This window comes from Choloepus didactylus, chromosome 26 (genome assembly GCF_015220235.1).
Source record: "Choloepus didactylus isolate mChoDid1 chromosome 26, mChoDid1.pri, whole genome shotgun sequence".
In the NCBI taxonomy this organism is placed as follows: Eukaryota; Metazoa; Chordata; class Mammalia; order Pilosa; family Megalonychidae; genus Choloepus; species Choloepus didactylus.
The window spans coordinates 16,058,263-16,082,352 of NC_051332.1; the positions used below are offsets into that span (position 1 = coordinate 16,058,263).

Here is a 24,090-nt window from a genome sequence, read left to right on the forward strand (position 1 = left end):
AGAATAAAATGATTACATTAATGAAAAACAAATTTAAAGGACAAAGAAATCTATATTGACTTGCTTTGGTTCACAAGGAATCCCTCAGTTACAGGGCTCTTTGGCATAAATTCAGGTTGTTGACTTAGCCAGTGTAAATGAAAGGCCTCACAGTGAAATTGAAGGAGTATTTGGGGTAGTTCCAACTATGGGAACTTTTGGCAAATTCAAAACACTGAAATTTCCACTCTCACAATCAAGAAACACAGCAACCTACTCTTAGATCTCTGCATTTTATGACAAAACATTAGGGCAGGAGTGTTGAAACTGTAATGATTATGCTCCTTCATGCACAAAAGATGAAATGTGTCCTCAGATTCAACCAGTGTGTCACTCTTCCTTATCCAGGAAACTCTACAGACTCCTAGAGCCCAGTTCCAAGAGTTGTCCACATCTAGCTCTGAGGAATGTTTGCCAAAGATCAAGGTCTGTGTCCACCATGCAGCTAAATAGTTAGATCTTTACAATTTAAAAGATGTATCTTGATTAACATGTTGAAATCTCTGACTTCTTACATCATCAAAAAGCATGATATTGTGGTTGGCTGTTTCATTATTCAAGGAAATGTTCTCTGTAAAAAACAAAGGATGCTCTAGTCATAATTGATTTAAAAATGCCTGTGTCATCAGAGAGTCTGCCAAGATCCTCACTTGGAAAAAAAAGGACAAGATGTCAAGGGCAGTTCTGGCAGGACAGTTTCAGACTCGAGGGCTAGCCATATACATTCAAAAGAAACAAATATCTGAGCATAATAGAAAATATTCCTTCAAATTCAGTATTATTAAGAGGAGGAATATATCACTCAACTCTGGCTGGTGACATTTCATGGTACATAAAATCCTGGAGCCCTGGAAACTCCTTTGAAGTATAACTTACCACTGCCCCCTTTCAGGGAAATAACATTTTAGACCTAAATAAAGGGTGGTAATATTGTCAGGATTTTATTATACTCCAGCTGATCAAGCAAATTTATACTTAGATATGACTTCGAAGAAGAGGTTTCCTAATAAGAATTTTCTGCAATTTTTGCCTGGTTTTAACTCAGGTCTAATTCTTTTCTGACTGTCAGACTAATCCTCCAGGATTTGGTCTTCCCTGAAGCTCTATATACAGCCTCATCTACCACCAAAATGCTTTACTGTTGCTGTTTAAATATATATATAGATAGATAGATAGATAGATAGATAGATAGATAGATACAAAATTTATTTTTAATTGTGAATTTCTCTGAATTTATCAAATTGCACATTATAAAAAAATCAAATATTATGAAGCTTTGAAGGAAAATATTAATATAAAACACCACTAACCCTAACACCTTACTTAAATGCACTTCATTTGAAATTGGGATGTCCTTAATTAAAACAGAGCTGTGCATGACTCACTGAACAAGCTATAGTATTTCTGACAACAGTTTCTGACCAAAAGGATCTCTTTCTCTGAGTCATTCCTTTTCCTTGTTGTCAAAATACATGTTTTATGCTTTGAATCACATTTATCCTCTCTCCATCTTTCATTTAATTTTTCTATAGTATCATGGTGTAAATATGATGGTACATGCCTCTTCCCAGGCTGCTCTCCTCCACTAGATGAAAGTAATGAAGAGGGAAGGATGCCTGTGGGAAACCATCATGAAGGCCACTGTGTTGTCCCACCCATGGGCTGGCACCCACCTCAGTGGCAGCTAAACCATTCATCAGTCCAGTGGTGGGCCCTGTATTTAGCTCTGGGCTCTCAGGCTGGGGCAGGTCAAACTGAACTGACTCACTACTGAAAGGAGGAACAGTCAATTCATTTTTCTGTAGTCAAAGAATTCATCCCAGTGTGGAAATAAAGAAACATGTATTCAACAGAAATGTTTCCTCAACCTCTTTTATATCATATTGTGCTTCCCCATAATGGGGTGAGGTAGAGCCATTCTTAGGGAATCTTTCTTACTTTCCTTCTCTGACTGCTTCCCCTTGCTTCTTCTCAGGGTGTCTTCCCTCTCTCACATACTGCCTACTAAAGCTAGTCCATGTACTTCAACATGTTTATGACCTTGAAATCTCATATCAAATTCTGTATTCAGGTTTTCAACACATACCTTCCTAAGCCATGGTGGGAGTTTGTGGAGGGTGTGGAGGATGAATTCTGATAAATGGGGATAGGAAATAATATTCAGTGAAACATAAACTTATGCATATACACCAATTAAGTTTAATCACATAAATTGTGGCTATTTTGTTAGGAAGAGCTTGATGATTTCCCAAGCTGTGATGGTTATCTTCTGAGCACTGAAGGCTAAACTCACCTTTGTATTAGATCTAATAAATATTGTAAAAAGGAAAAAAATCATAAAATTCTTCATGAAGAGAGTTCTACTCTGGTCACACAGTCCCTGCATTTGGAAAAGATCAGAGGATTACCAACCACATTAACCAAGTCACTTGTAAATTCATTTTCCTTTTCATCCATAAGTATTATACTTATACAGAACATTGATAGAATCAAAATTCTTGGCAAACCCTGAACCATAAAGTTTAGTGAGGGGAGAGAAGGATGGGGTTAGTAACAGTATATAATCAGACATTACTTGCCTTCTCAGCCTATAACCCTGAAGTGTAATGTGTTGCCATTGAGGGCAATTCAGATCTAAGACTTCTAAACAGTAACAGAAAGTAAATTTTAGTTTCTCCCAAAGTTCTCCACACTGCCCAACTGGAGACAAACCAATGAGTCTTCCATTTCTGGAATATCTAAGGCCCATCTCTGGGGAATTCTCAGAGAAATTACAAAGGTGTGAGACTGAAGAGGGAGAGTTTGCAGAGAGAGAGCAAAGAATAGGCTAGTTTGGTGTAACTCTTCTATAAATATCTATTTTCTCTCCTCCAGCTTGTATTTTTCCACAAGAAACACAGGGTCCTAATTTGGGGATTGCTGTTGAAGCAATGTCTCATCTTCCCCAACTGGGCAGGAGAGAACCAGGCAGAGGCTTTCATCCCTGTCTTGTGAGGCAGGTAGAGAAAGAACACCCCATCTTCTGCCTCCATAAGGCACCCCTCTCACTAGGGTGGTCTTTCCCAGAACCTCCCCTTTTACACAGAATAATATTGAAGATGACCTTGCCCAATATTTATTCAATGATTTTAGGGTGCACAAACAGGATCTTACAAAAATCAGGCCTTATTGAATATTACTGGGTGAAACACATTACATGTACAGTTCTAAAGGGTGACTACTATGATATCTGAATTTTATCTCTAAAGGTGTTATAATTAAAAAATAAACATTGATGATTCCCTAAGAAAAGCTGCATAAGCAACATTTTTATTAAAGGAAAATTTAATTAAAATTATACATTAAATATAGTTAGATTAAATAATCATTGAGTAAATATGCTTCATCTTATAACAATGTACTTAATGTAATCTTGTGGGGGCAGATATATTAATGTTGATTATTTGGAATCCTTTGAGTGTTTCCATGGATATGTGACTCAATCAATTGTGGGCAAGATCTTTGGATAATTTCCATGGAGGTATTACCACAGCCATTAAGGGTGGGTCTTAGTTAAATCACTGGAGCCATATAAAAGAGCTGACAAACTGAAGGAACTGAGTGCAGCTGCACCTGAGAGACATTTTGAAGATCACCTTTGAAAGCTGATGCTGACATTTTGGAGGATGTTATTTTGAAATGCAACCTGGGAGCAAGCAGAAAACAACCACATGCATTCCCAGCTAACAGAGGTTTTCAGGATGCCATTAGCCTTCCTTGGGGGAAGGTATACTTTTGTTGATGCCTTAATTTGGACATTTTCATGGCCTACAGACTGAAAATTTCCAATCAAATAAACTTCCTTTATAAAAGCCAATCAATTTTTGGTATTTTGTGTAATGGCATTATTAGAAAACTGGAACACTGTTCCATAGGCAGTTTCACATATTGAGTTAACGAAGGGGAGCTGGTTGAGAGACTATAATGATTCATCTTCTTCTTCAAAAGAAGAAGAAAAAAGAAGGAATGTTTCATATAATCACTGAAGAATTAGTATCACTTGTTCTTTACAGACTCCAAGAACTCAATTCAAGGCATGCACCATATCTACCTCATGGAAACACTGGTTGCAGGAAAATCTGTGAACATCCTGTACCACAAAATTCTCCATGTCTGGGGATCATGAGATATGCCTTGAGAGTCATCCCCAAACATCACACTTCTAACACATTCAGAAAGGCTTAGGTCATCACTGGCCATTGCCTAATCCAGAGCCTTAGGCACTGAGCAAAGAGGGATAATAATCAGTTCAAGGAATATTTCCTCAATGACCTGAAAGGGGAAACACTCTATGCAGTGTAAAGCATGGAAAGGTTTCACAGAATTGCTCATCTGTGTAGAACCAGTGTTATTTCTACTTCTATAGCACAAAAAAAATCTCACAAACCTGCAGACATAAAAAATCAGGACATATCACATGCAGTATTAAGTAGAAATTTAAGGCAAACCACTCAGCATTTTTCTCAAAACACAGCAAACATTTGACTGTATTTGCTTTACCTTTATTAGTAGCAATCTCTTCTCAGATTGCTTGTTCTTAAGGCTCAATAAATAGATATCACTCTGCTGTGACATAGGTCTTTTGTGCTATAAACTATGCCTGTACATGTTAAAACATCAAAAAATTAATGGAAAATCCACATATGCACATATTAAAACTTGTTAAGACAGTGGCTGGGCTTTACATTTCTGTTCAGTTGCTGAGTTCTGTCTAATCATGGAGGTTCTGGCTCTCTGCCAGCCAGCCCTGCTTCCAGTATGGGACTCCCTTGACAGGGTTGCTATCAGGTTCCCCTAATTGTTTGGGGATTGATATTATTGAATAAGTATAAAGTTTTTTTAAATGCATAATAAAAATGGTCATAAATTATGAAACAAATTATATCCAACCAAAGATACCCTTAAACACTTTCAAAATGCTTAAAATGTCTACTGATTTGATTGCTAATCTCAAAATTTGACATTTTATCTCTTCAGGATGACTCAGGATGACATACCAGATGACTCTTTTCCTACTCTCCATGCTTTAGAAGTCATTAAAAATATGTATCTTTTTTTGCATATTCAGTAGCCTTTAAGTTACACAGTTCAGTCTTGGTCACTGTATATGACAAAAGAGGAAGAGAGGGCACAGATGTTTTGGAAAATCACACACTGCATTCAAGTCCAAGAAAATAAAGACAGGAAGGTTCCTTTCCCTCAGGATATCACAGCTGATAGGAATTTCAGCCTGGCCTCTGGGGGGTGACCATCATCTCTGAAGTTTTCAGCATGTTCAGGATCCAGGGAATCACCATGAATGGGTTTTGGTGTGCACCGGCTGTGGTTCCTGCATCTGCAGCAGCTCAACCCTGGAAAGAACCAAATCAGTTAGAATTCCCATGGGAAATGTTTAATCATACTATGTTACAAAGACCTCAGATTTTAACAGAAGGTATTTCATCAGAATTCCACCATTTTGGTTAAATGAGGACTAAAATTTTGTTTTATACTTGTGGAAAAATAAGAAATCATACTTGGCACATTATTGAATTTGGAAAATTAAAAAGGAGAGTTACTTCGCTCTATACCCACAATACCTCAGGTAAGGAAAACTCAGGGGAACTTAGAGACAACAGATGTTTCAGGCAATACTTTTGGTTGTTCAGTCTACAGGCATCATCATTGATACTAAAAGAAAGGGCCCTCTGAACTACTTAGCTTTGCTCTTCCCTGTCAAGTAACAGAGTCTGAGTCCAGCCTGGCAACACTGCCCTGAGAGTCTGGCTTCACACAGTGCAGTCAGTCACACTCAGAGTTCCCACCTATAACTGGGAGACAGTGTGTGGTAGGATGACCTGGCCACTGGGACTCAAGGATACAAAACCCCACTCTGTTTCAATTCTTAGGAAGCTTCCCTATTTCTTGTGTTTTGTTAGGGCACATCCTTCTTCTAAGGCACCTTAGCATCATCTGTCCAGTAATGTTAGTGGGGGAGAAAGAAAGAATAGAGTCAACATCTCAGAATTTCAAATTAATTTTATGTATATTTGAACATAGACTCATAAGTAGGAAATATCTTAGACAATGTAGCACAATCTCTTAGTGCTTGGGGAAAACAAAATGGAAACTAGTCATAGAAAAAGAGGTTAGTAGCTAAGAACAGAATGATACTCTTGATCAACATGAGACCCACTTCTCCCCAAAACAAGACCATCAGTTTAAACTCGCCTTTCCAGTAAGTTTCCAAAGTCCTGCAGGGAAAGAAAAAAAGAGAGAATAATGTTATACACATGAGTGAACTACCTTCCACTTCCCCTCTAGTACTCATGTTTTAAAACATATAAAGAATTTTTTCTTCTCCCTCAGGAATGATCAGACTGTATTCTAACAGAACAGAATCTAAACTTTTGATGGGTCAGTTACTCTGAGACAAAATTAAGGAAGGGAGTCAGGAAGAGTCTGGGGTGATTCAAAATGATCTAGGTTCCCAGGGGCACTTCCTAGGATTAGTCCAAAAAGGAGGTCTGCCCATAAGGAACAAAAAAACAGAGATTAAAATAACAGAATGATTATAGAGTACACTGAAATTAACTACCAAGTTGCCTCTCTAAGGGGTAAAGCCATAGTGTCTTCAGAAAACTACTCTATGGGCCTGAGCAGAGGTGATGATGTGGTAGTGGAGACTGAATTGGGAATTACCCCCAGTGGTCAGCCACCTCCTTGGTCAGGGTGTTGGTTATTTGAAAATCTGTCTTTGTAGCTAGTACTCCTGATCACACTGAATATATTTATCACTGTGTTATATACCAAGGGTCCTAGTATTTCCTAAGACCACTTGGATATAAAGAAATAAGTGATTAGACAAACAAAATGATGGGGACAAAAGGACAAGTATCTCTTAGCTGAGAGTGATGACATATACAGGAAATGTCTCAAAGTCATGGCCACCCTGACTAGAAAGGAATTTCTGTCCCTGAGCATGGATTTCCCATCTCACCTGGAGCAGCTCCAAGTCAGGTTTGTGGCAGGTCTCAGCCATCTCTCTGTACATTTCTCTCAGGCTTTCAATGTGCTCTGTCATCCTTGCTTGACTGGCCTTGTGTTGTTGGTAAACTGCCTCTGCTTCTCTGTCCACTCTCTCCAGATGAAGATGCTCTTCTTCACGGAGGAATAAATTCAGCTGCCAATATTGAGCCCTGAGCCTCATCCTCCTTAAATGTACATAATCCTGTAGGGATATTGGATTAGAAGGATCAGGTACTCTCACTCTCAACAGAGAACTTCAAGTGCCAAATACTTTTTCTTTGGCATCATCAAGCAAATACTCCACAAACATCCTGCTCCATATCTGTGTATTTTCTTAAAAATTTACTAGCCCATTCTATGCATCTTTTTCCTAAGGTCATATTTCTTGCCCCACCTGTTGAAGTCATGCCCTCTAAGTGGACCCAGTCTCACTCCCTGCAATGCTTACTCAGGGTTTTTTTCTTCATCTATTATTACCTCACTCACCTGAAATATTTTCATGTTTTCTGGTTCCTCAGCCTGGTTTTTCTAAGTATTTAAAACTATTTAGGTATGCACCACAGTATTGAGATTAAATAAAGGGGAATATTTTACTCTACTTTTACTCTGGCTACTACTTCACAGACAAACTTTGTGTAACAGTGTCTTATACTCAGTGTTTGGGAAACTTTATCCAAGCCTTCACAGTTGGTGCAGGACTACTTATCATGCCCTAGGTACCCTTTATATAGCTTTTTTTTCACTAGCCTGTGATGTACTGTTAATTTGGGATTATGATAAACCATTTGAAACTGATACTGTTTCTAAAGAAGCAATTATCCTGTAACTGAAACTTGTATTTAGCTAGAAAGTCTGCTCAACATAAATCAAACCTTTAAAAAATATAAGAAACCTGTTTAATTCTCACCTCAAATGCATGGATTTTTCTAGTTTCTTGATTTTAGATTTCTTTGTGCTTCCTGTGTCCTTTCCATAAAGTACCCATTCTCTTTAGAAGTTTCTCCTGCAAAAGAACCATGAGTAAGAGCAACAGGGCAAATGTTATTTTAGATTCTATCCACTACCTTTGGGAAAAGCCAGTGATTGAGGGAACAATTATAAACTTGAGTAAGAATGGAGTGGCCACATGTTTCCATGTAAACAAATTTATTCTCATATTTGGGACATCAGAGATGGCAAAAATATATAGTACAGATTTTAAAGATAATTTAAGAAAATATAAACCATTGTCTGTGAAATTTGCACTCAGATGTTTGTTAAACCTGGCTATGAAGGAGTTTGACTTGCCTCCTAATTCAGTGTCCCTGGTGTAACCTGATCCACAATGAACCAATTCCAAACATTTGGACAGTAATTCTAGGGAAACTTCCCTGGAGATGGCTCAATGCAGATATGATTGTACTGTCAACAACAGTGAAAGTGTACACCAATGTCTTGGTATATGCATTGAAAAATCAACACCTCAATTCTAATCAAACTAATAATCATAACCATCATTTTTCTCTCTGATTTTGGATCTTAGAGATTCCAATTTTTTATATGCATCACTTACCCTGTATTCCTCAGCAGCCCATTGCACTGTTCTGTGGCTGTGATCCAAGTGCTCAGGGGACTCAGAGCAGAGTCCACAGACCAGGTACTGGTCAACCACACAGAGGAGCTCCTTTGCTTCCTTGTGTGTTCCACAGACCTGAGTCTCAAAGCTCTTCTCACAGCAAGATCTGGCCTTTCTGGCATGGAAAGACAGCTTCTTCAGAATGATATTTGTTTTGAAGTTTGTCTTCTCTGATTTTCCCTGCACTCAGGACAGTTAATTTGGATTGGAGCTTGGGTGTCCTCCCAGCAGAAAGAGACACAGGTTCTGCAAAAGCTGTGACCACAGTCTAAGGTGATTGGGTCTATGAAATAGTTCATGCAGATGCAGCAGGTGAGTTCAAGCTGGAAGTCCATGTTTCTGAGACTAAAAATCAAAGAAAAGAAAAATTTACTCTCTTCCTTGATGAGGATTAAAATGTCTCTTGAACAGTTCTGCTTCAGCTCTGTCATCAATACTTATTAATTTATTGACACCCTCCCTTAAAAAACCCATAATGATAAAATTTAATCAGGCTGGGTTTCTAAGACACAAATGAGAAAATGAGGTACCATGAGAAGAATTCTTTGTTTTTGTTTTTATGTTTTTTAATTATTACAAAAGCAATGCCCTCAATTATACTTAAATTACTTGAATACACTATAAATTTGGGACATAGCATAAAGAATAGGAAAATTTCAGGGTTATTTACATTAGCACAAGCACATTCTCCTCTTATCTTTTTCTATTTCTACTTCTTTTGACTCTGCAATTGAGGATAACATTTATTTATGCCTCCACACAAGTTATTTTTGATAAGTTCCATGTCAATTCAGAATTAATTTCACCTTTCAAACATTAACAACCTTAGGCAGTACACAGTGTACTTACAATGACAGAGAGTACAAACATCTTCTGGAAAATTCTTAACCTTAAAGATATATACCTTTAAACAAGGCAATCTAGAGCCAAAAATGGTATTCAATAGTCACAAATATGGAAGATAAACTTAAATCCATGGAAAAGGGAAAAGAGCATGATCCCATGATAAAAAAAGTAATATAGAAAATTTTATAATAAGGAATAGGTTATGCCCCCTTTGACATCTTCAGTGTATGAAAATTATTATTCTAAGGAACTGCAACATAAAGCAGATAAAGAAGCTTAACTTGATTGGAAAGTGATTGGAAGGGTACTGGAGAGAAACAAAGAATCACCTGAGAACATATATAGCTTCCAAGATAATAATAAGAATTGAATAAATCAAATGAATTATTTCCTCATTTACCCAATTATTCTTTCTTTCATGCCATTAGAGTAAAAACCTGGAGTGGGATGAAACTAAGAAGCAAGGCCTGAACTTTTGAGTATTCTGAACTTCATTCAGCTATTTTAACATAGTTATAATTTAAAAATAAATTTCAGAAAATGTCACGTGTATTTGGTAAATTTTGCAGAGAAATAATCTCTCTTTGAGACAAGTAAAAACTTTATTCTCTGGGTGTAGGACTAAGATTAAAACATGAATGATATGTTAGCCTCTGTGTTAGATATGAAAATTTATTAACATTAATGAGACAAGTTTCCAATACATGAAAGTCAGAGTCCTTTAATAGACACACTACAGTGAATGCCAACCTGGAAACACAGGGAGGATATGGAAGAGATTCATGAAACTCTGCATAGATTTATGAAACTCTGTAAAAATTTTGTATTTCTGATGATGTTAGATCTATTGTTGAAAGCAGGAAATATTGTTCCAGCTCATATCATATATATGTATATAAGAAAATCTGTTTAAATCACATAAAGAATATATAATTTATAAAAGTTATTATTAACTTAACTTTAAAAAGTGTAATCATTTCATGAACACTCTCTCTGATGAAAAATATAAACCCAAACCATATTTGAAATATTGGGAGACATGTCTCTATACATGAAGCAAATAGAATGCATTTAGATATAAAGCTATGCAATATATTTTCAATCAATGCATGTTCTTATTATTAGCACATGAAGGAACAGTAGGAGATTGAATATGATGTCTTATTCAAGGTGTTCTGGTTTGCTAATGTTGCTGTTATGCAAAGTACCAGAAATGGATTGGCTTTTTAAAGGGGTTTGATTTGGTTACAAATGTCCAGTTCTATAGCCATGAAAGTATAAAAACTAAGGCATCAACAAAGTACAACTTCACTGGAGAAAGGCAACTGGTGTCTGGAAATCCTTGTTAGCTCAGAAGGCATGTGGCTGCCATCTGCTTGCTCCCAGGTTGCATTTCAAAATTCTCCAAAATGTTTCTAGGCTTAGTGTGCCAGTTTGAATGTATTATGTCCCCCAGAAAAAGCCATATTCTTTGATGCAAACTTGTGGGGCAGACAGAATAGTGCGGATTAAGTTGGAACATTTGAATTAGGTTGTTTGCATGGAAATGCGCCCCACCCAACTGTGGATGATAACTGATGGGATATTTCCATGGAGGTGTGGCCCCACCCATTGAGGGTGGGCCTTGATCAGTGGAGCCATATAAACGTGCTGACTCAGAGATGGAACTCAGTGCAGCTGGGAGAGACGTTTTGAAGAGGAGCAAGCTTGCTAGAGAGGAACGTCCTGGGAGAAAGCCATTTTGAAACCAGAACTTTGGAGCAGACGCCAGCTGCCTTCCCAGCTAACAGAGGTTTTCCAGACACCATTAGCCATCCTCCAGTGAAGGTACCCAATTACTGATGTGTTACCTTGGGCACTTTATGGCCTTAAGACTGTAATTGTATAGCCAAATACACCCCCTTTTTATAAAAGCCAATCCATCTCTGGTGTTTTGCATTCTGCAGCATTAGCAAACTAGGACACTTAGCTTCTCTGAGCAAACTCTAGGCTAGTATCTGAAAAGCTTCAGCAAAGGTGTTTTCAATGGTGATGTCCAAAATATCTCCTTAAGCTCATCTCCAAAATGTCACCTCAGCTGCTCTGAGCATCTTCTGACTGTGAAACTCTTTTATATTACTCCAGTGATTTAATGAGACCCACCCTGAATGGGTGGGGGTAACACCTCCATGAAAATTATCAAATCAAATTTCTTACCCACAGTCGAATGAGTCACATCTCCATGGAAACATGCAAAGGATTCCAAGAGAATCAACACCAATATGTCTGCCCCAACAAGACTGCACTAAAGAACATGGCTTTTTCTGGGGGACATATTATAAACAAACCAGAACACAAGGTCAGGCAACTAACTCTCACTGCTAGGTCTGACTTACAGCACAGTCTGCCAAGGTTTATATCCATCTTTCTCAAGGGTAGAAAACACAAAAAAAATCAATTGACAAGCCTTTACTAGTTTCTACAATACATTCTGGAATTACATTTGTTGGTCAGATTACAATGATGAATACACAGTTAACTGAGGTGAAAAAAAATTAAAACAAAAATTAGTGCTGTTTTATACAACTGTGAAATGGAAACAGGCACTGGGGAGTACTTGTCTGCATTCTGTTCTTCTGTCTTCCTAGCCCAGCCACCCACCCCCATGACTGGTAGATAATTTTAAAAGATCTTCACCATTAAAAATAATAATATACACACATACTTAGTCCCATGCTCATACCATCTCTATTACAATGGCCCCCAACACCCAGATGAACTTTTCTGAAGACTATTAAAAATGAGTTGATTAAAGCTGAACTTGCATGATTTAATCAGTTTTTGACATCAATGTTCAAACCTTGAAATTCTAAAAAGTTGAAGTTAAGATCCTAACCTTATGAAATATTAAATGTAAAACTGATCTTATTTCTCCATTAAGAAATCAAAATTTACCATTCAGATCTGATGATCAGAACACCTTCCTAGTTTGAAATGTGGAAAACTCAACTACATTGATAATCAGTAAAATTTTTTAATTGCTCTTTAAAAAACCCAAATCAGCCTAAACACTGGGCTTTCCTCCCCACTCTGGAGACTATGGAGAGATGCATGTGATGGAATATAAGTCAATTTGCCTTTATTTTCAATATTTCTCTATAGTCCCCAAGACCACTTCCTGGGTGACTTTACTTGTTATTTGTATATATTGTGAACATGTTTCAAATATAATCTGCACACTGAACATTGTAATGGCACAGATAATAGATCTCTACAGTCAGGATTTTCTAAATAATTCAACACATTTAAATTTTATGTTGATGTGTGTAAAATATTATGCACATACAATATATTGAACCAATTTCAGTTCCATTGTGGATTTTATCATTGCATAGCTGGCAAATCTCTTTTGAGACCTATCTAGTAATGCGTAAGATAATGAAATGAATAATAAAAAACCAATACACTACAATACTCAAATTAAATATATTTTAAATATTGATATAATTTAAAATAGTAATGAGATATTTATTCACTTGCACAAGACCCAGGTATGCTACAGATAAATCTAAAGTTTTATAAAAAGGCCAAAGAAGCAGAAAAGTGTTTACTCTAAAATCCATACATGCCATTGTCTGTTATGAATAGTCTCACCTGTGATATGTCTGGAAGATCTGTGGATATCAGAGCAGTTTGTAGGTGGTTTTGGGGGTAGAAATAACTCTCAGCTCTCCAAAGCCAAAGCAGCTGCAATTCCAGTCAGTCTTCCATGGAGATGTCTTCTGTGGAACATGTGGGCTTTTTATATGATGAGACTGATCTAAGACCACACCCATTTGTTGGGATTGGCTGATTGGCTACTGTCTTCCAATAGATGTGGAAGTGGTTGATTAGATTACAAAGAACTTGGGTGGAGGTGGATGATTATGTTAACACAACATAGTAAATTTCACATGGGAGATTAATAGTCTACCAGTTTCGAGAAATGGGGTCCAATAATATTGTCCAAACAAAAAGACTAAAAATAAATTGTTTCTGAATCTTTATTTCATTTAAATTTTTATCTATCATCAATTGCTGCAATGTTCTTAAAACATTTTTTCTTACTCATACTTTTAAATTCATAAATGCTTTGTCTCTAGCCCTTATTTATGTAAATATCTCCAACAAAGTATGTATTATATTGGTCACTCAACTTTGTGAATTGTGTAATTATCTTTTTTAAAATGCACCTATGATATGACTTAATTCCATTTTAAATAATTGTAAACAGAGATATGTATAAATAATATGTGCAGATGAAGGCTAACATTTAAAAATTAATTATGAGACAAGATTCACTTCTGAAAATTTACCACATTAAATACAAAGTCAGTGCTAGCATCCTCAGAAAATGGATAACATTTTCCAAATTCAGGAAATATCATTTTACTGGATGAGGGTCTCAGATTTGAAAGTTAGTGCTCACAGGGGAAAACACTATGCCTACTACATTTTTAGTGCTCATTCTTCTCTTATTCCCCTTCTCCTTCATACTTTGGCATTTGAAATCTACAAGATTTGCTCCTCTAATGTCAAATTTATAGTTCTCTGAAGAAGTTCTTAATGAAAATGAGATTCATTTTGGAAATAAACACAAACTTCAGGTTAATCTAAATAAATAAACTAACATAAGCAGAGCATGGAAGCTAAGCCAGAGGCCCTGGTACAATCAGCACCAGGGAGGACAGACTTTATGGTAACTTACAGTGGATGAACTTGAGTAAAATGTCCCAGAGTAACTTGATCATAAACAGAGTTCATATTTTTCTGTGCTGTGTATGATGCAACCTAGTGTACATTTTGCTTTTCAAAATGGTTGTGCCAGTTTGAATATATTGTGTCCCCCAAATGCCATTATCTTTGATGTAATCTTCTGTGGGAAGATGTTATCAGTGTTGATTAGATTGTAATTCTTTGAGTGTTTCTTTGGAATGTTCCCAACCTAGCTGTGAGTGATGACTCTGATTAGATAATTTCCATGGAGGTGTTGCTCCATCCATTTGGGGTGGGTCTAAATTGATCAGTGGAGCCATGTAAATGAGCTGATGTAACAGAAGGAACTCAGTGCAGCTGTGAGTAACATTTTGAAGAGGAGCTATAGCCAAGAAGGACACTTTGAAGAAAGCACAGGGGCTGCAGATGAGAGACATTTTGAAGACAGCCCTTGAAAGCAGACCCTTGCTCCAGAGATGCTGAGAGAGGACAAATACCCCAAGTTCAACTAAGAGTGACATTTTTGAGGAACTGCAGCCTAGAGAGGAACATCCTGAGAGAAAGCCACTTTGAAACCAGAACTTTGGAGCAGACGCAAGCCACATGCCTTCCCAGCTAGCAGAGGTTTTCTGGGCACCATTGGCCAGCCTCCAGTGAAGGTACCCAATTGCTGATGTGTTACTTTGGACACTTTATGGCCTTAAGACTGTAACTGTGTAACCAAATAAACCCCCTTTTATGGGAGCCAATCCATCTCTGGTGTTTTGCACTCCAACAGAATTAGCAAACCAGAACAATGGTGTTCTCCAAAATGTATGTCAGCTTTCAATGGGCAACTTCAAAATGTGTTTCTCAGCTGCATCACTGAGGTTCTTCTGTTTGTGAGCCCCTTTATAAGAATCCAGTAATCTAATCAAGACATATGTTGAATGGGTGGGGTCACACCTCCATGTAAACATTCAATCCGAGGTCACACCCTAACCAAATGTGTCATTCATAGTTGGATGGGTCACAGCTCCCTGGAAACAGCCTAATCCCAATATCCCACAAGATTGGACTAAAAGATCATGGCTTTTTCTTGGGGGACATAATATATCCAAACTGGTACATGAAGTTTTAAATACAGTTAATGATTATATATGCTTTGATATTATATTTCTGATTTTTTATGGCAGATGATTAATGAGAAGGCTAAGGGTAGTTATGGGCAAAAATGAGCTCCCAAATTTCAATGTGCTGGGGAAAGTAACAGACAGAATTTGACAGTACAATGATTCTGTATTCTCACAATTTTCTTCCAATTTATGAGGTTAAAGGTTTGTTTGTTTTATAGATGAACAGGACATACTTGCTGCCCAGTCTCCATATTTCCATGAACACTCTTGGTATAAAGCATCACCCTTGTGATTTAGTGGTGTTATGCAGCCAGTTAGTTCTGACTAGTGAAAGCCAATTATTACACGTTCTAGAATTTTGTGAGCAGTTGTTAATGGTTTGTAGCTTGAAATGGGCAATGGTCCTAACAAACAATTTTGTTTCAGGGTTTGTATTTTTAAACATCTCTCCCAGCACCACACAGCAATTGTCCCTCAGAAGTTTACATTGTGTTCTCTAACTAGACTTTTTAATTTTAACTGCCATGTTTATTTTCTTTGATCTAATACAGATATTTATTGCTTACCTCTAAGTTACGAGATGTTTGAAACTTTGTCTTGGCTAAAGCATCCCCAATCATCCAGGAAGTTCAGGCTATGTTCCTTCTTTGGGAGTTCAGAATTTTATTTCTGGCAAATAAGAGGTGGATGTTGGGAAATCTTGGAATTGAATTACAGGTCTTTGGAATTTGGTTACAGGAATCCTAGTGAAAGAGGAACAATCTGTTACTTGACTCTGAGGGTAACTTTCCACATTTATATATCAATATTAATGAAAATTTCACTCTCTACTCCAAGTCTCCATTATTTCCAATCTATGTTACAGACCTCAGGACTGGGTAGGGATGTTCTTCATCATGGGTAAACCTTGAAATCATTATGCTGAGTGAAGTAAGCATATATATATATGATAGCCCTTACATAAGTGGATTAAAGGTAACCAGGGGATGGAGGGTGTGGCAATGGGGTTAGTTTTTGCTCATTGAGTAAAGAAGTTTTGTAAAATTTGTTTAAAAAATATATTCTAGTTATATTAGGCTTAGAAGTTTGCACATTTATCAAATTGTACAATCTCTCTCTACCCATCTCCCTCTCTGTCCCTGTGTCTTTCCCTACCCCCTACCCTTGAAACTGTTTTGCTGCTCATGAATCAAAGGGTTTGACAAGTAATATTCTGATATTCTCAGGATTAAATTCACTTCTTGTAAGTTTAGAGAAACAAACTGCCCTTAGGTTTTATATGATAGTTACTTTAGAGATCTATAAAGCTGTCTGATAAGGTCTTCTTTTGTTGAAGCATTCCAAATATTACTCCAAATTAATAGTACTCTACTGACTTACATGGGGTAAAGAATAACAAAAACAGCTAAATGAGGACTCTGAAAACATAATATTAGTAGGCAAATTTGGGAAATATGCAAAGAGATGAATGTCTCTTCCAATGGATGTTTTGTTTTGTGGAATTATTGTCCTACTGCATTCATTGCTCTGATCCTAGTACCAAGGGATGTATAAGTCCCCTGGGCTGCAGCTGTGGTGTTGTATGAGTTACTGTGAAATAGTTACTTACAGCTGATCCTAATTGGTTAAGTTGTATTGTAAATGTGCATCCAGGTGGAGGTCAGTCTTGACCTAATGAGAAATCAAGATCATAAAGTTGAGAAAGGATAGTTTGTTCCTTATAGACCCCAGAGAGAAAGGGGTGCATGAAGTATCCATAGCAAGCATGATTGGCTTTGTGACTCAAACAGCATGTGGGTAGCACATGGCAGAGCTTGAGGGATCCTTGGGCTTGGGTCTTTATTATTGTTCAAAGGTAGAGGTTGGCAGATTTTCTGTGGGGGTCAAGGAATGGTTAGTTTAAGGGAGATTTGTGCAAAGGGAAAAGGACTGGCAATCTGAGGGCAGTGGGCTGGTTAGCTCATCACTTGGGGCAGCACTGGCTTTTGGCTGAGATATGGGGTGGTGTGATTGCTGGGTGCAGAGGCAATTTTTGGCTCTGGGGTAGTTTTTGCCCTAGGCCTGGAAAGTGGATTATTAACTAGGCCAAAGGTCAGTGTTGAGGCAAGTGACTTAACCAAAGTTAGATAGATGCTGAGTCAGAACAGAAAAATTTTCATAGTTAAAACAACCATGTTGCTTACTTTTATTCAGTATCTAATAGATACAAAATATTTGTGGAATACCTGTAAGTTAGAAAGAAAATTACATGATAAACCCAGTGTGTGTCCCTCCTGTCTCACATTCTCCTGCAACTATATGTAGTTTTCTGATAGATTTACAGGCATATAACTTTACTTTTCTCCCAGTATTTCACTACCATTATGGTTTCTTTTGTTAAAAGATATCCTTAACATTTGTAATTAAATTGATCATTATTTCCCTAATTGAATTTGTTTTCTTTCTTCATTAAGAAATTCCTTTTTACCAAAAACATTAGAAAGATATTCCCCTGTATTGGCTTCTTTATCAATGAGAGATTTTCTTTTCATGTTGAATATTTGATGCACCTGATATTGATTTCTGTGGGTGACAAGGTAAATATCACAGCATATTTCTCAGGAAGTCCGTTTTTACACCCATTTGCAGTGACTGCCTGCTTATTCATAAAAAAAGGGGAATACACACATCAGGTGAGTCTTAGGCTGTCTCTGATTTCTCTTGTCCTTTTCTCCATTTTTGGACTAATGACCCAAGGCTGTTTATAGTGTCATGAGACACATCTACTGCTGCCTGGAAATACATATTTGATATTTTGACTCATAAAGCACAATTCTCTAACTCTAGATTAAGGAAAAGTTTATATGCATGAGCAAAACTTTGGGATCTTCTCATCATATGATAGTATTCCCAAGAGTTTAAATACACATATAAATAACATAACTACAAATCAGATTAATATCTTGTGTGGATAATGTTCATGAAAGTGAATTAAAGACTGACTTTTAATCTAACTACATTGGAGTAAATTCTTCTGTTATTATATTTTCTATATCTTCCAACTTGAAGACAGGTATTTTCTCTATTGTAAAAAGTGAATGATGCCAAATATGTATGTTTGTGTGTATCTTCCATAAAAATTATTATCCAAACCTTTTGATTTCTTTTCTGACAGTCACCATTTTAATACCTTAAGCATTTCAACTATACCATTTCCATGATTAAGAAATAATCAATCAACACTGCTGCTAAACTTTCATTCCCAGGTGTAAGAAACTTATTATGCCTTTGGATATTGCAATCAGACCAATTCACCTTTGTCATGAATCTCATTAACCCAACTTGTTAACAGGAGAGATTTTGGACCCTGAGGAGAATTGATTAGAAGGATTTTCTAGATCAAGATGAGGGAAAATGATAATTCATACTTACATGTGCTTTGTAGATAGCATGGTATCTTTTTGATGCAAAAATGCTGCTGTTGAATTAGAAGATTAAGATAGAATCCCACATCCATATCTTCTTTAAACTTCAGCAAGCTCCAAACAGGTAAGATACCACAGCCTATATCCTTGATATTGGGTCACAAGAAAAATACTAATTTAAAGAAAATGGAACCAAAAATATTGCATTTCAAACTATTTATGTTGAATATAATTTTAATAAAAATAAAATGATTACTTTAAATTAGATCAAACTTTAAGGACAATGAAGTTTGTACTGATTTGCTGCTGTTCACAAGTATTCCTTCAGCTATGAAGTTCTGGCATACATTCAGGTTTTTGACTTATCCATAAGCATGTAAGGCCATGTAAAAGAAAGGCCTGACAGGGAAATTGAAGGAGTAATTGTGGGTAACTCCAAATGAAGGAACTTGGGTGACATTCAAAAACTCACACTTCCACTCTCACAATCAAGAAATACACCAACCCAGCCATGAGGTCTCTGAATATACTTACAAAGCGTTGGGTCAGAGGTGAAGAGACTGCAATGATTGTGCTCATTGTGATGGTTGGGTTCATGTGTCAACTTGGCCAGGGGATCATGCCCAGGTGTCTGGTTAGGCTATCACTGGCCTAACTGTTACTGCAAGGACAGTTGTGGCTGGTTAATAAAGCAGAAGGCTGGCTTATTAATTCATCAGTTAATTGACTGCATCTGTGACTGATTACATCAATGAAGGGTGTCTTCTGCAATGAGATTTTCAATCACCTGGATTTAATCCAATCAGTTGAGGACTTTTAAGGGAGAAAAGAGAGAACTTTCATTTCTTCAGCCAGACAGCTTCTCCTGGGGAATTCATTTAAGACCCACATCAGAATGCAAGCTTGCAGCCTACCCTATGGAATTTCTCTTCAGCTAGCCAGCCTCTCCTGGGAAATTCATTGAAGAACTTCATTGGAATTGCCAGTTCACTGCCTGCTCTTCAGAATTTGGACTCATCCATCTCCACAGTGCATGAGACAGCTTTATAAAATATTATATTTACAGATATATCCTGTTGATTATGCTTCTCTAGAGAACACTGACTAATATACCTAACACATAAAAGAATAAATAAGTCCTCAGATTCAATGAGTGTGGCATTCTTCCTCATCCAGGAATCCCTACAGATTCCTAGAGCCCAGTCCAAGGAGTAATCCACATCTAGCTCCCATGAATGTGTGCCAAAGATGAAGACCTGGGTCCCCCATGCAGCAAAACATTTAGATATTTCAGATTTGAAGACGCATTTGGTACTTACATCGGAATCTCCAAATTTTTACATATTCAAACAACAGGATTTTGTTATTGCTTGTTTTGAAGGAAATGTTCACTTAAAAAGAAAATAATGTTCTAGTCATAATCACTGAAAGTTTTTCTATGATATGAGAAAGTCTGCCAAGAGTCTCACTGGAAAAAAAATCAGACCAAGATTTCATGGGCAGTTCTGGCTGGACAGTATAAGACTCAAGGGCCACCTTTAGATATACAGAACAAAGAAATACCTAAACACATAGAAAGCATTCCTACAAATACAGGAATTTTAAGAGAAGGAATATATTGCCAAATTCTGATTGGTTACATTTCATGATACATAAAAGCCTGGAGACCTTGCTTACATGAGAAATCTTTAGCAATATAATTTACTCTGTCCACTTTCAGGGAAAATGCAATCTTAGAACAAAATAAAGAGTGAACTCGTTGCCAGAGTTTTTATGATACTTACCTTAATCAAGCAAATTTATACTTAAGAAAATCTAAATATGGCTTAGAAGAGGTTTCCTGCTGCAAATTTTCTGCCTTTTATGTCTGGTTTCATCTCAGGCCTAATCTTTCTCTGTCTGCTAGGCTGATCCTTCAGGTTTAGTTCTACCTTGGAGCTCTACCAAGGTAGAACTACATGCAGCCTTGTCTACTACCAAAGTGCCTGGTTGTTCTTCAAAAATTCTTGTTACCTACTTGTAGACACTTCATGTTTACCTGTGGATTTTTTTCTGATTATATCAAGTAAATTGCACATTATAAAAAATTCAATTATTAAGACACTCTGAAGAAAATATTAATTTAAAACCCTGTAACCCTGTCACCATAATTATTTGCACTCAATTTGAAATTGGGATATCCTTAGTTAAAATACTGTTTTATATGTCTAATTGAACAAATGATATTTTTTTCAGAGAACTCTTTCTGTCCTCAAGGAGCTTTTACACTCATCATTCTTTTTTCTCCTTGTTACAGTACTTGCTTACAGTCCTGAATCACATTTATCCCTGTCTCCATCTTTCATTTATTCTCACCATAGTATCACAGTGAAAACAGGGTTGAAACTGCCTCTTCCCTTTGCTAGCTGAAAGAGGGAAATATGGTCCTTGGGAAAACCATCATGAAGTTCACTGTACAGTCCCATCAATGGACTGGCACTCACTTTGGGAGTGGCTGAACCTATCAGTCTGGTGATGGGCCTTGCACTGAGCTCTGGTCTCACATACTGGGGCAGGCCTAGCTGCACAGACTCATTTGTGCTGGGATTCTTTTATTCTCTATGATGCCAAAGGCTCCATCATAATATGTAAGAAAAAATATAAGCATTTGTACCAGTTCGGATATATTAAGTCCCTCAGAAAAGCCATATTCTTTAATGAAATCTTACAGGGACAGACTGATTAGTCCATTGATTAGAGTGGAAACTTTGATTGAATTATTTCCATGGAGGGGTGGACTCCACCCTTTCATGGTGGGTCTTGATTAGTTCACTGGAATACTTAACAGAGCTTCAGAGCCAATTCTAATGTTTGCTGAAGCTGAGCGATGCTTGGAGTTGCAAAAAGAGGGATGTCTGGAGATGCTAAGAGATGAAACCAGAGTTTGTCCTGGAGAAGCTGACAGGGCCCCCAGATGCTTAGAGGGAAATGTCCTGGGAGAAAGAAGAAAGAAAGCACAGGAACTGAGAGGGAGAAGCAAAGACAGAAGCCCAGAGACATTTTGGAGAAAGTTATTTTGAAATGCAACCCAGAAGTGAAGTGTCACATGCCTTCCAAGCTCTCAGAAATGTTCTGGACACCATTGGCCTTTTTGAGTGATGGTATCCTCTTGGTGCGTTAGTCTGGATACCTTTACAGCCTTAGAGCTGTAAATTTGTACCTGAGTAAATCTCTTTTATAAAAGCCAATCCATTTCTGATATTTTACATAACATCATTATCAGCAACCCGTACAGCATTTTACTGAATTTTTTTCTTCAATCCTTTTTACAATACTGTATTTTACTTCAATCCCAGTGTGGGATTGCATCACTCTTAGGGAATCTTCTCTGCTTTTCTTCTCTACCTACTTCCATCCCTTGCTTCTCAGAAGTACATGACTTTCTCACAGCCTGGGTAAATTTTGTCCATGTATCCCAATATGTTTTTTTAAAGAACTTTTATTGAGATATAGTCACATACCATAAAATCCATCCAAAGTGTACAAACAATGGCTTTTAGCATAATCCCGGAGTTGTGCATTCATCACCACAAACAGTTTTAGAACATTTTTTATTACTCCAAAAAGAAAAAACCCATTCCCCTTAGCAGTAACCTCTCAGTCCCTCTATCCTTCCTCAGCCCTACATGACCACTGTCGGAAATAAAGCGGTGCCTGTAAGGGAATAAACGCTCTCTCGGTTCTGGAGGAGAAAAGAATTTATTTACAATCTTGCAAGATGGGGCGTCCAGCCAAACACGCGGGAGGCTGGCGCGCCAGAGGAAGAGAATGGCGATGTTTAAATCCCCTACTCCTAATTCGCAAGTCCCTCCCCTGTTTCCCCATTGACTGGGTACTACAGAGGTTACAGCCTATCCGAGAACACTAACTAATTCATCTTTTGAGATTTTAATTTGTACAGCCAATCCCAGAGAGCCAACTAGCTCATTATTGAGATTTTGAACTGATTAGCCAATGCCCCCCCAAATTTTTATTTTTTGCTGTGAGTTCCCGCCTCTGATACTACCTCATGTCTCTTTACATCAGGCAGATTCTCTCTTCTCTTTGTCTGGGGCTTGTTTAAACTGGTTTTGCCTCCATTTCCCTTATTCCATGCTGTCTCTATGTGAAAACGAAACTTATTCCTTTCTTACAGATTCCCTCCTCTTTCTTTTTTAAACACTTTTAGTTTTCACATTTTAGATTCTCAAATTTGCTAAGGGCTTTTTCACATTCCTCATCATACGGATCTTTCTTATTTTTGATTCTAGTGGTTTTGATGGGTTTTTGAACTAGCCTTTGAGCACACAGGATTATGTAGCACCCAGCTGTTATAAACATTTTGGCTGGAATGATAAGGAAAATTAAAATAGATGTTGCAATTCCTTTCCATTTCTCGAACCAATTTTCCAACCATTCTATGAGTGGGTTGTTAATGCTAGAATTCTTTTCTAGTTTCTGAAATAAGGCTGTTAAGCCTTGTAGGGCTTTGGTGATAGTTCCATTAGGCGCGGTATTATAGGGGATGAATGTGCGACAATTTCCCCCAACTATAGCACAGATGCCTCCTTTTTCAGCTAGCATCATGTCTAGGGCCATTCTGTTTTCCCATGCCATTCGGCTAGTGGCATCTAACTGTTCTGCTATTTCTTTAATGACATCCCTGGTATAGTTGATAAATTTTAGCTGATGATTGACATTTTTATTGATGGTGACCCACCAGAATAAGGACGATTTAAATTCTGCAGCTACTTGATTTTTAGCTTTAAACTCATTAGGAACTTTCTGGGGAACCCCTATACTATCTACAAACATTTTTTTATTGAAGGAACTAGGTACACTTTGTACATTTTTCTTTTCTCCTTTGCCTTGGGTTGGTACTTTTTTATTACTTTCAAATGCCAGGGTAAATGAGATAGCCAATTGAACCAGAGCACAGGTTCCTCCCCACCTTTCAGGTAGTGTTGGCCAGAGGATGCCCTTCCCACAGTACCACCAGAGGTCTGCTCGGGGTATAGTTAGGCTGGAGAAGTTGCCAGTACTATCCTTGCTCACATTCCACACCTGTGTACACAGAGCCATGGTACCAAGATCCTGGAGCCCTTCTTCCCATCTGGAGAGACAGGCAGAGTGGTTTCCGGGACCGAGGTGAGACGCTGGTATGGCTTTGACACTTCCCTTCTGGACTGGAGGGAAAAGGGAGGACAACGTACTACAACTTTCACCAGGAGTAGCATTTTGAAAGAGGAGTGTTATACATTTAAACTCCCTT

General features: G+C 37.5%; 1 protein-coding gene across 1 annotated transcript; it reads right to left on the reverse strand.

Moving 5' to 3' along the window:
* Positions 1 to 206: 206 nt before the first annotated feature.
* LOC119520795 (putative tripartite motif-containing protein 64B) lies at positions 207 to 9,036 on the reverse strand. The gene is given in 7 exon segments (XM_037818714.1): positions 207 to 467; positions 1,713 to 1,838; positions 5,396 to 5,433; positions 7,039 to 7,328; positions 8,043 to 8,089; positions 8,639 to 8,883; positions 8,886 to 9,036. Coding segments are annotated over 7 exon segments (1,158 nt in total).
* Between the last annotated feature and the right edge of the window lie 15,054 nt (positions 9,037 to 24,090).